Source organism: Eutrema salsugineum, unplaced genomic scaffold, assembly GCF_000478725.1.
Source record: "Eutrema salsugineum unplaced genomic scaffold, Eutsalg1_0 scaffold_1, whole genome shotgun sequence".
NCBI classification, from domain to species: domain Eukaryota; kingdom Viridiplantae; phylum Streptophyta; class Magnoliopsida; order Brassicales; family Brassicaceae; genus Eutrema; species Eutrema salsugineum.
In genome coordinates, this window is record NW_006256909.1 from 11117573 (window position 1) to 11129094 (window position 11522).

Below are 11522 nucleotides of genomic sequence, written 5' to 3' on the forward strand. Positions count from 1 at the left end.
TTATTTTAAAAAATATTAAATAATTATGACTACTTTGTTTCATATTCATTTTCAGGAAAATTAGATCAACCCATTGTTGGAAATCATGTTTTACCCGATAGAAACATAACAGATGTCACAAGAAATCTCAAATTCAACGATGGACCTTCAAGTTCAAGAAATGAAAATCTAAAATTGAGTCATCCATCTAAAAGTTCTAGAAGTGCACGTACGTTTATATTTCTTTCAATTCAATCTCTATTATACCATTTACATTTTATATAATGAGTTTTTCATTTCTTGATTTACATCAACTAGCAAAACTAAGAGATGATCTATCAAGATACAACACATGTGAAAAGATAGAGTCTGCCCGTATCCTTAATAACGTAGTTGTTATATCCTGATTGTTTATATACTTGCTTAATTAAAGAGATTGCTTAATCACAATTGTGTCCTTCATATTATCAATTAATAGTTGTTTCATTTTGGAACTCTGCTATGGAGAAAGCAATGCAACCATGTAATATATCAGCCAAAACTACTTCGCAATCAGGTATCATGTATTAAATATGTTCAAATCTTTGTGTATAATTATGATGTATATGACATAGAAATGATCTTTTATCTTATCTAACATTTTGATAAGTTGGTTTATGAAAAATGGGGTACTTGCACATATGACCTCAAAATTGAAGTCAAATGCAAATCTAACCACTTTTTTCTCCCTCTTCAATATTAGCCAATTTCTCCCCACTTTCTCCCTAAAGCCACATATAATAACATAAATGCCATTATATTTATAATTATCGATTTTTTAGGTAATTCGAAAAAGACATAACCATCCTAAGATATATCAAGTATTCACGAAAATGCCATCATCTTCAATTTCGCCAACTACCATTACCAACCAAAATTGAAGCTCTTAATGCTTGCCCAGCTGCACTTGAAGCTCTAAATGCTTATTTGGCCGCTCAAACTTCATTCTATCTTCAAATTTCTCTCTAGTTTCATCTAAAAATCTTTTTCTTGGTCGACATTGATATGTATGAATTCGTAAATCATATATCTTGTGAGATTCTTGGATAACCGAGTTCTGGGCTGGTTTCCTTTCCGTGCATCTCAAAAATTCTGAATTTCTGTCAAAGTTAATTGAGTTCAAATTGGAAGGAGGTAAACATCTAAATATTTCTTTAACATTGGGCTATGTTTCGTGAAAGTAGACTTCTTTTACAGTCTGCTAGTCAACGTAGAAGGTTAGATTTGCAATTGACCTTTTGGTATTTTTTTGAAAGTAGACTTCTTTGTAAGTCTGCGAATTTTCATTTAACGACGAGAGGAAAAAAAAATAAAAACCCAACCTTACATTCAAGGGAACATTCAACGAATCAATAACTTTCTTTCTACATAACAGAATGAAATCGTTCCGACAGTCTAAAAAAAATTGGTTAGAAATGTCGTGGCAACAATGGGCCGAGTGTAAGCTCAGCTTGGGCTTTAGGTATACAAGGATTCTTTAAGATTATGCTGGGCTAATATATTTGAACTAAATATGAGGATGCATCAAGAAATACATAATGGGCCAAGTGTAAGCTCTCCTTGGGCTTTTCAGAAAGCATCATTTTTCAAACGAGAAATCTGGCCATGTCTTTGGTTCCGACAGCATGAAAGTTAAACTCCATAGAATCTGTCACAAAAAATGAACAAAAATATTCTTTTTTTTTTTCGCGGAAGACATCATCGCTTTGTGCTCGGTGAAGAAGAATCCTCCTCGAGGGGAATTTTTACTTCTCTCCCTGGCAGAATCGCCTCTCGAAGACGTTCTTCAAGTTCATCTCGAGACAAGAATTTTCTCTTTAGGGTTAACGCCGCATCGGTCAGGAATTACGATTTTTGTAACATCCATATCCCAGGCTTCCTAGAGAGGGAGTGAAATAGGGCATGTTAGGTCGGCTATCTAACCGCATTCGGTCAGACACCTGGTTTAGTCCAGATGGTGAGCCTCAGGTCTGCCAGGATCAAAAACGCCCAGGTAGCAATCAACAATATAGACATAGCTGATCTACCTGAAAATAAATGCAAGGAAGGAAGAGAGGTGAGTAATTTGAGATTACTCAGCGAGGATGGACCTTAAAGAGATCCACAACACCATCTAACAAACATGAACACAGTAGATAGACTAATCTAAGTCAAGCTAGCAAACAAGGGTAACCCTACAATCAACTACCAAGTAACAAGGAAACCTTAACCCATTGAGGGAAGCATCACCGTCTTATCAACAATGTCACTCCACCCACCCAATCACCACAGAAAGGGGTCACCCATTCACCACAGAAAGGGATCTCAACAAGCAAGGTCATCCAGTCGTCCCAATCACCACAGAAAGGAACACCCCCAATCACACAGAAAGGGTCACAATGCGACCACACAGACAGGCCTCCAACCATATAAGCTCCGGAAGGATCGGCGTACCTTCTCCCACCGTTGAGCTAACGCACACCCACTTAGCCCAGCAAGCAACACCGCCCCAATCACCACAGAAAGGGGTCGGGGACCTAGCAGTTCTATATCACACAACCTAGTCTATCACAAGCAAGATAGATCCAAATCAAGCACAATCAATTCATGTTTTTAGGGTTCTCTAGTCTTAGGTCTAAGTTCATGGTTAGTCATTAAGGTTCCACCAACAACCAGCAATCATCAACAAGCAATCAACAAGGATCCAGGTCCTAGCAATCTAAACCCTAGCACACAGATCTAGTACTTAACCTAAGAAAAGGCTAACTACTATGGAGAAGAGTGAAAGAGAGGGTGAAGCACAAGGTCCTCACCTTGGCACAGAAGGGCGGGGAATGGAAGGAGGAGATGGCATAGGAGAAGGAGGACGAAGTGGAGATCCTTCAGAATCATATCCCACTTCGAATTCAGGAGAGGAAGGCGGCGAAGACATCTCTGGAGGAAGGAAGGTTCGACTGAAAGGAGTGAGAGAAGAGATTAGAGCAGAGATGAGAAAGAGGAAGAGAGAGAGAATGGATCTGGACACCCGACACGCTGTTCTTGATAAGTCTTGTCTCCGACTACGGATCAGGTCGAGGTTGGTCTTATCGGAAAGCTTACCTCAGGGGCTTCAAATTGATATATTATACGTCACGTGGATCTTCCCGGCTCGCCGGGAAATTATCTCAGAAGTTGACAGCGGTTTATGAGAAAAAGTGACGAAAAAGAGAGAAAGAGGAGAGACTAGGGTTTTAGAAAGGCTAACGAGAGATCAAAGTATTTATATTTAGGTTGAAGATATTTGACTTAATCAATGTCCTAAGGACATGTTCGTTTGCTCATCTGACTAGATCATCTAGATAAAGCAGTTAAATGATATTCGTGTAATTACATTAATCAGTTCATTTTAATGAATCATTTAGATGGATCATCTCGATGACATAAATTTATGAAGAAACTTTAAACTCATCCAACTGATTCAATTTGAACCATCTGGATGAACATAATTCAGTCCAAAAAATTAAATGACAAAAATATACTTAACAAAAATTAATATATAATACAAAAAAATAATAAATAGTAAATATTAATAACATTTTTTGTTTATTTAAAATTTTGTTCCCATTAAACATATATAAAAAGTTTCCCCAAAATTTAGAAATTCATATTTCCCATCAAAAATGATAAAATCACATTTTTTCAAAAACTTAAAATTTAATTTCTCCGCTAGATTTCCACCAAAAACTTAAAATTATATATTTTTTTGTAATAACATAAATCTCATTTTCCCTCCAAAAATGTAAATTTTGTTATTCCACCAAAACGTAAATCTCGTTTTCCGTTAAAAAACGTAAAGTCTTGTTTTCCCGTCAAAAATATAAAATTTCTTTTTCCCATCAAAAATATAAAATCTCATTTTCCCGTAAAAAACATAAAATTTCGTTTTCCTTTAAAATCTCAATTTTCCATCAAAAACATAAAATCTTGTTTTCCAATAAAATCTCTTTTTCACATCAAAACGTAAAATCTCGTTTTCCCATCACAAACGTAAAATCTCGATTTCTCGTCAAAAACCTAAAATCTCGTTTTTCCATCAAAAACCTAAAATCTTGTTTTCCCGTGAAAAAACATAAAATCTCGTTTTCCCATCAAAAACATAAAATCTTGTTTTTCTGTTAAAAACTTAAAATCTCGTTTTCCCGTTAAAAACGTCAAATCTCGTTTTCTTGTCAAAAACATAAAATTTTGTTTCACCATAAAAAACTTAAAATCTTGTTTTCCCATAAAACCTTAAATCTCGTTTTCTCGTTGAGAACATAAAATCTCATTTTCCTGTTAAAAATATAAAATCTCATTTTCCATTAAAAACGTAAAATCTTGATTTCCCGTGAAAAAATTAAAAATTTCGTTTTTGCGTAAAAAAAAAAAATCTCGTTTTCCCATCAAAAACCTAAAATCTTATTTTTCGTAAAAAAACTTAAAACCTCGTTTTCTAGTAAAAAACATAAAATCTCGTTTTACCGTAAAAAAACGTAAAATCTCGTTTTTCCATAAAAAATGTTAAATTTTGTTTTCCCGTTAAAAACATAAAATCTCGTTTTCTCGTTAAAAACATAAAATCTCATTTTTCATTAAAAACGTAAAATCTTGTTTTTTCGTGAAAAAACATAAAATCTCGTTTAAATCTCTTCTATACAAAAGAAAATTTTATTTTTACCAAAAATGTAAAAATGTTAATCTAATATATTTAAAATTCAATTAGATTTATAAAATTATAATTTGATAAAATTAATATTTTAATAATTTTATTGTTAAAAAATTAAGATAAAGATAGATATCTTCAGATTAAAATGACCAAACAAATAAATGTTCATTAATTATTTAATGTTTGTTTGCTCATTTGTTATTTACATCATTCAGATGACTCATTCAGATGAATTATTTAAATGGATCATATAGATGCAAATGACAAACGATCAAACAAACGAACAGAGCCTTAGTCTATAAATATGAGATTTGGTGATTATTGGACCAATAATCTAATATTAAGCCACATAAACGAGTGGGCCAAACCAATCCATTTAACAATCTTCTGGATTGGATTTGTGTGACAAATTTAGCTCCAACACTTTTCTTAAAAGGCCCATCGAATAAAAGCCATCTCAAATGAAAGCCTAACCGACTCTGATTCGCAGGTATATATCCCACCGTTACAATCAATCGGCTCCTAACTGGAGCCAGAAAATGTCTAACCCTAATTACGCTTCTTCTGTCGAACCCATGCCCTCATCTCACGACGAACCCATGCCCTCATCTCACGACGAACCCATGCCCTCATCTCACGACGAACCCATGTCCGCCGAGATCTCTCCCGTCGAGACCAAGTCCTCCGGTAAGATCTCTCTCTCTCTTTCTCTCTCTCTTTCTCTCTCTCTCTCTCTCTCTCTCTGTTAAGGACCATCTCATACGATCGATCTGCGAGAATAATACATGATCGATCTGATTGCTTATGCGTTCCCTGTTTTTTAAAACCTTACTCGCAGGGTCTAGCATACCTGTCTTCTGGGACTTAGTGGATTTCCCGTTCCCCCGTGGTCTCGGTCCTGTTTCGATTTATCAGAATTTGAAAACAATTCTTGAGAGTATGGGTTGTGTTGGTGACTTGTCAATCATGGCTTATGTGGATGAGAAAAACTTGAGGGATGAATGGCGCGATGTTGCCTATAAGAATGCCGGTATCAACATTGTTGTACCCCCACAAGGTGAATTCTCGCATTTATGTGTCTATTAATGGTCTTTATTCCCTTTGCACTTGTTTATATGTCTCTAATATTCTTGACCGACGTTTATTTGTACTTTCAGGGGATGTTAATTATGAGAGAAGTCGCTTTATGTTACTGGACATTGTTTTGTGGAAATGCAAAAATCGTTCGTACCACATTAGGCCATTGAGTTTGTTGGTAATCTCTAAGCAAATAAAAAAACATTCGGCTTTCCTCACTCAACTTATCCTGTTGTCATATGCATCTTACCTTGTTACCGCAACAGTTGACCCTGACGATCTTGTACCATTAGTTCCATCTTGTCCGGTTGACTTAAGTCCTGTAAGCTTCGAATGGCTTTCCACAAACCTGTCAAAGAGTGAAACCTCTCAAAGCGCTGATGACCATAAGCGGAAGAGCAGAGAGGATACTGCGCGCATCAGAAGATCACAACGACCAAAGTTAGATGAGAGTAGCTGATGAGTCACTCTTATTTATGATCCAAAATTTTCTTCCAATTTCTTACCATTTTTATTTTTTGTCATAAATTCGTAGGAAAATGATAAAAAAATTTTCCTACCAAAATTTTGGTAGGAAAATTCATAAGAATTCAGCATGTTTTATTTAGTGAATTGCTGCACAAAAAATCTATATATCATTAAGATGAGCAAAAGAAGATACATGCTTTGATTGTTTAATTGTTGTCTTCTCTTTTATTTACCTTATTCATGTTATCGGCATGTTTGTTTTAAATTGCTTTTTTTTTTTTGTAAATTTGGAAATGGCGAGAAAGCATGAGAAACTTAATAAAACAAACATGCCGATAACATGACTAAGTTCATGTTTTGATCAATTTTTTGCGACTCTGAAAATTTCCTGCGACCTCTCTATATTTATGTGAGTATTCTTATGTTTGATGGTTGGAATCTTTGATGTTTAGATTTCTCAAAAACGCAGAAGAATGATCTCACTATGATTCTCATCGGAAAGGACATTCTGGAGCAATCAAATGCCAACAAGGTGAAATAAATAGATTTCGTCAAATTAAGGTTACTCTTTAACCTCCTTACATATTTCCATTGGGATATATTAACTTTGATAACGAACTGCTTTTATTCAAGATTCGTCCTATTTTTATCAAAAAAAAAGATTCGTCCTATTGCTTTATATATTAGTAGTTCCTATAAAGTTCTCAGTTTCCAAAAACCGAGTCTTTTTTGTCGCTGCCAATTGTTTGAAGCCATAAAAACGTGTATTATGTTACTGTCACGGTATCCTCTATATAGCGTAGAATGGAGTACATAATTATTAGATCTAGATTCGTCCTTCTTTTGTTTTTATTCAATTTTCTCATTTTTTCTTTAACTTAGTCGTCTCTGTTTTTTGTTCAGGTCTCTGAGATGTGAAATGTTCGTCCGTGAAACTTTTTTACTATAGGTGAGTATCCTTTTGCTTGATGGGTCTGGTAAAATATTGTTACTTTTACCAAAAAAAAAAAAACTGAAACTGAAATATATGTGTTTAGTTTAATTTGTATATGTATTTTGTTTTGATTATCAGAAAAATTAATAATCTTTTTTGGAATTATGTTATAGAAAAGAAGTTGTGTATAACAACAATTTGAAGATAGAGAATGGTTCCAAGCTAATTGACCTCTTTAATTAAGGTTTGGTGGTGTAGTTTCAAATTTGTTATTACTGTTTCTAATTATTACCCTTACTCCATTGTAACAGGTAGGTCATATTTTCATCAGTTTGTATCTTTTAAATGATCTTATGTGTCCTTATGTGTTCATGGAAATTAAAGAAGAGTATTTGCATACCATAACGCAGAATACCACCGTATTTGCAAACATAACTAGCTGAAAAGGCTCTGTTCACTTTTACGATAATCCAAAAAAACTCCCTATAACTCTATTAATTATAGCGGTTATAGAGTAGAGGGAAAGTCTCCCTCTGTAAATGTAATAATTCATTTTTGAATTTTGAAAATTAAAAAGAGAAACTGCTTTTCGTTTGAGTTCCCTAAAAATCCTCGCAAATACGATAACTCAGATCTAATCTCCACCATTTCTTCATCTTAAAATGGCGATACAAGAACTACCATCCAGAATTTTCGCCGCCGGCGACGAACCTACCGGCGAAAGGGTGAACTCCTACCATAAAGCAAAGAGCATCGGTAACATCATGGATGCTCTCGATGAAGGTGAGAGGAATTACTTACGCAGTTCGCCGTTTGGGAAGCTCATCGCGACGGCAGAGAAACCATCGTTATCCGGCAGTTTCGGGCATTACATTATCACCAGACTGCTCAAAGTTAACAAGAAACACGAGATTTGGATTTTGTTTGCTGGTCGGCCTATTAGGATTTCGCTGCGCGAGTTTGCAATCGTCACCGGTCTTCCCTGCGGCAGGTATCCCAAAAGATTGAAGAAGAAGAAACGAAATCCGGTTAAGGAGAAACCATATTGGCCCGATTTGTTTGGCAACCTCAAAGTTTGCAGTGTTGATTTGGCAACCAAGATGCTGAAAAAGAGAACCGTTGCCGACCGAACCACTCGGTTGAAGTATGCATGTCTCGCTATAACCGGCGCAGTCTTTTGTCCTACGAACCACCGGTCCAAAATCGTCTTTGACCATGTCGAGTTAATCAGAGATCTGGATGAATTCTTTCTATATCCATGGGGTAGACTTGGGTTTGAGATGTTAATCGCTAGCATAAAAACAAAAGACGAGGTTGCACTTGCCCAAAGTACCGTTGCAGTTAAAGGTTTTTTCAGGCACTTCAGTTAATTTTGGTTGAGGCTATTCCGGCGTTGACCGAGGTAGTTCAAGTAAATGAATCTTCCAATTCATCGGGATCTGAAGATGGTGAAGATGAAGAGGTCGACATCGACGACACTGTTCAATCGGGAGGAGGCGTTGAGGGCAATTTGGTTCAGGAGCCAGTGATGGACACAGACCGGATTGCACCCAAAACTAATCCCAGATCGGAGGTTCACAAACTTGGACTCAGTCCTGGTCATGCGAGAGAGATAGATGAAGAATGCAAAGTAAGTATCAGTTAACATTGTTGTTTGACGTCTAACGATTTGTTTAATCTTAACCTAGTTAAATACACATCTAACTTTTATGTTAACCGCTAATCATATGTGCAGGCTGATGTTTTTAGTATTATTCCTGATGATCCCAATGTCAGCACGGAGAACATGGACCTTGATTGGTCTGATGACGAGGAAGACCCCAAAGTTGATTATGTGGTGCAACTTATTGGCGAAGGTTTCCAATTCAGGAAGGAAATGTTCAAGGGGGGGATGACACAAGCCGAACTTGTGAAGATGTGATCAGAGAGGAAAGAGGTAAACAAGAAGAAAGAGAAGGAGAAGTTAATGGATTCTGTTTCTGGGATGCATACTTCTGACAAAGGCAGCGGTGGCAGTACGAGTCATCCCGTGGATAACACTTGTTCGCTTGTTAAGGAACAGCTCGCAGATATACAAGGTTCGTTGTCCGAGGCGTTGTTGAAAATTTCAGCTCTTGACCAAGTTGTTTCTGGCTTTGAAGAAAATTTGAAGACAAGTCTTGATGTCAAATTGAAAGAGATGCAGGAAGAGCTTGTTTCCAACATTCTTGGTTTGTTGGATAAGTCGCTGTCGATCAGTGGGAAACAATCTGCTGGGAAGCAGAGATCGGATTGCGGTCAAGGGGGTAATACAGCAAATGCAAAGACAGCTCTTCGCGCTTTGAGTGCCACCATTCCCCGGGTAAACGACGATTTGAACCCAAATGTCGTGATTGCTGATGCTATCGGGATGGTGAATGCTCTTCCTGGATCGGTTAGTGCATATTAACCTTCCATTGGACTTCAAATTTTTCTTTAATTTACCACCAACTTATAAGTTGCTTCATTTGTATCTCTATATAATGTTATAGCGAGATGGCCAACAGGGCGAGGATCTCCCCACCGCGAAAGGCAATTCGATTGCTAGCAAAGGAACTAACGCATCTGGCTCTGAGGTTGGTGACAGCAACGACGTCCCGCCGACCAATCCGGTAATGACATTCGCGGTATCAATATGATTATCATGATAACAATATTATTACACCCATGTACTAGTCGAAGGTACCGTAATTGGAATATATAACAACGCCACAACACGGGATAGCAGAGTAACATATATGTTAGAAGTCCAAATATATTGTTAGAGTCTACACTCCCATTTAGATTCGTAATTCGGGATTTTAGCTTGTTTCAGTGTCAACCTCTTGTTGTCTTTTTCAGGGTGGGGAAGATGACCACGATATTTGCTGTGATGTCGATAGTGGCAATGATTTCGATGACGATGTTACTGATTTCAATGTCGCCCCACGAAGGGGTAAGAGACCTAGGATCCAGAATACGACCTTTACAGATTACCAGGTTGATACTCGGCTTTTGGCATCCTCCATGGGATCGAACCCATTTTTATGTCCTCTCGAACAACAGAGGATTTATTTTGAGAAGTTTGCACGGTTGCTTTCAACAGTAAAATCGCTATGGTAAGTTACAGTCTGTAAAGTTCGTGGTTGTTTTGAGGTGCTTTGTTAATTGTTGGATTTCATTGCAGTGTGATCAGCCTCGGGGATGGATCATCTGTTACTGCTAAAGACGTGGTTGAAATCGGAGAGAGGACTAAACCCATGTTGGCAAAGGTAAGACCTGGGGATGGTCATCCGTAATCTGATTTATGTTTATTCTATAAAAATGTGTTTACCTCATATATTAAACTCACAGACAATTGGTTGCAGATGATGGATGCTCTGTTGCTCTATGCCCGTGCAGTGTATAACAAGCTCTATCCCAAGCCAAGTCACAATAAGACCGAGTTTATGGAGACGAAATTTGTTGCTCATCTCATGAAATGCTGGGGGAAGTTCAAAAACCTTGCTCCCAAAGACAAACCAAAGTTTGTATTTGTCGATGTGTCATGGAATACCTGGAACCAGAAACACCCGAACAACCGCCACCAGAAAGATTGTATTTGCCTTTCAATGTGGACAAGGAGCATTGGATAGCAGTTTATGTTGACGTCCTGGGAGGGTCGATATTGGCTATCGACTGTAACACACACTTCGGACGGAGGCGGCCGTTAAAAAAGAGATTACACCTCTAGCATAGATGTTGCCGTATGTATTGAAAAGGTTAACGGGTTACAAACGTTTTATCGACTGTAAAATCTTCTTGATACAAAGAGCCAAAGGCATTCCCCAGAACCCCATAAGTACCGATTCTGGAGTATCTGCTGCTTTTTATGCAATGCTCCATTGTATTGGGGGTGTGGAGAGATGCAAGTTGATGACCCCAGAAGAACTTGTCAATGCGAGCCAGGTATTGGCTGTGAAATTCTTTGAGGAATTTGCTGAAGAACTCTGATGATTTCCTGGTCTTGTTGGTAATCCCATGTGATTGGGTTTATTGTCGTTGTATGATAACCTTATTTATACATTTGCTTGCATTACTGTTGTAGTTTGAACTGTTATCTTTCGATTATTCAGGATATTTGTTCAAGTATCAGTTTTCTTTTATTGATTACGTCTAAACCGATTACGAACAGAACTAACTAATTTGTTAGCAAATCTAAAAAACGTGTTAGCAAGTCTAAATTATTTACCACAAGGGTAACGGACAATTTGTGTGGAACCTGTATCGTTGGCATTATCTGATTTCCAGACAAATTCTTAACACTTCTAACCAATTTAATATAGTTCTACTCTGACTTAAATCGTAGTTGTTTAATGCATTGTA

The 11522-nt window shown here is 37.0% G+C and overlaps 3 protein-coding genes across 4 annotated transcripts; all 3 read left to right on the forward strand.

Annotated features, from left to right (window-relative positions):
- Positions 1-5209: 5209 nt before the first annotated feature.
- LOC18028201 lies at positions 5210-6436 on the forward strand. Of its 2 annotated transcripts, XM_024150018.1 has the most exons (4): positions 5210-5368; positions 5520-5738; positions 5839-5936; positions 6025-6436. In XM_024150018.1, the coding sequence occupies exons 1-4, from the start codon at positions 5221-5223 to the stop codon at positions 6049-6051; spliced, it is 492 nt and encodes a 163-aa protein (XP_024005786.1). In that variant the 5' UTR covers positions 5210-5220; the 3' UTR covers positions 6052-6436. The 2 variants fall into 2 exon arrangements, with proteins under 2 accessions (XP_024005786.1, XP_006414422.1); XM_006414359.2 differs by having other exon boundaries at positions 5839-6436.
- Positions 6437-7822: 1386 nt separating this feature from the next.
- LOC112081946 lies at positions 7823-9081 on the forward strand. The gene is made up of 3 exons (XM_024149017.1): positions 7823-8507; positions 8606-8790; positions 8896-9081. The coding sequence occupies exons 1-3, from the start codon at positions 7823-7825 to the stop codon at positions 9079-9081; spliced, it is 1056 nt and encodes a 351-aa protein (XP_024004785.1).
- LOC112082351 lies at positions 8617-11184 on the forward strand. The gene is made up of 5 exons (XM_024150017.1): positions 8617-9573; positions 9671-9790; positions 10020-10276; positions 10345-10429; positions 10526-11184. The coding sequence occupies exons 1-5, from the start codon at positions 9127-9129 to the stop codon at positions 10790-10792; spliced, it is 1176 nt and encodes a 391-aa protein (XP_024005785.1). The 5' UTR covers positions 8617-9126; the 3' UTR covers positions 10793-11184.
- The last annotated feature ends 338 nt before the right edge of the window (positions 11185-11522 follow it).

Coding starts and splice junctions, on each gene's coding strand:
- LOC18028201 (XM_006414359.2), top strand. CDS start 5,221: ATGTCTAACCCTAATTACGCTTCTTCTGTCGAACCCATGCCCTCATCT. Junction 5,369..5,519: donor CGTCGAGACCAAGTCCTCCG/GTAAGATCTCTC, acceptor CCTTACTCGCAG/GGTCTAGCATACCTGTCTTC. Junction 5,739..5,838: donor CATTGTTGTACCCCCACAAG/GTGAATTCTCGC, acceptor TTGTACTTTCAG/GGGATGTTAATTATGAGAGA.
- LOC112081946 (XM_024149017.1), top strand. CDS start 7,823: ATGGCGATACAAGAACTACCATCCAGAATTTTCGCCGCCGGCGACGAA. Junction 8,508..8,605: donor AAGTACCGTTGCAGTTAAAG/GTTTTTTCAGGC, acceptor CGGGATCTGAAG/ATGGTGAAGATGAAGAGGTC. Junction 8,791..8,895: donor AGATAGATGAAGAATGCAAA/GTAAGTATCAGT, acceptor TCATATGTGCAG/GCTGATGTTTTTAGTATTAT.
- LOC112082351 (XM_024150017.1), top strand. CDS start 9,127: ATGGATTCTGTTTCTGGGATGCATACTTCTGACAAAGGCAGCGGTGGC. Junction 9,791..10,019: donor ACGTCCCGCCGACCAATCCG/GTAATGACATTC, acceptor TGTCTTTTTCAG/GGTGGGGAAGATGACCACGA. Junction 10,430..10,525: donor CTAAACCCATGTTGGCAAAG/GTAAGACCTGGG, acceptor AATTGGTTGCAG/ATGATGGATGCTCTGTTGCT.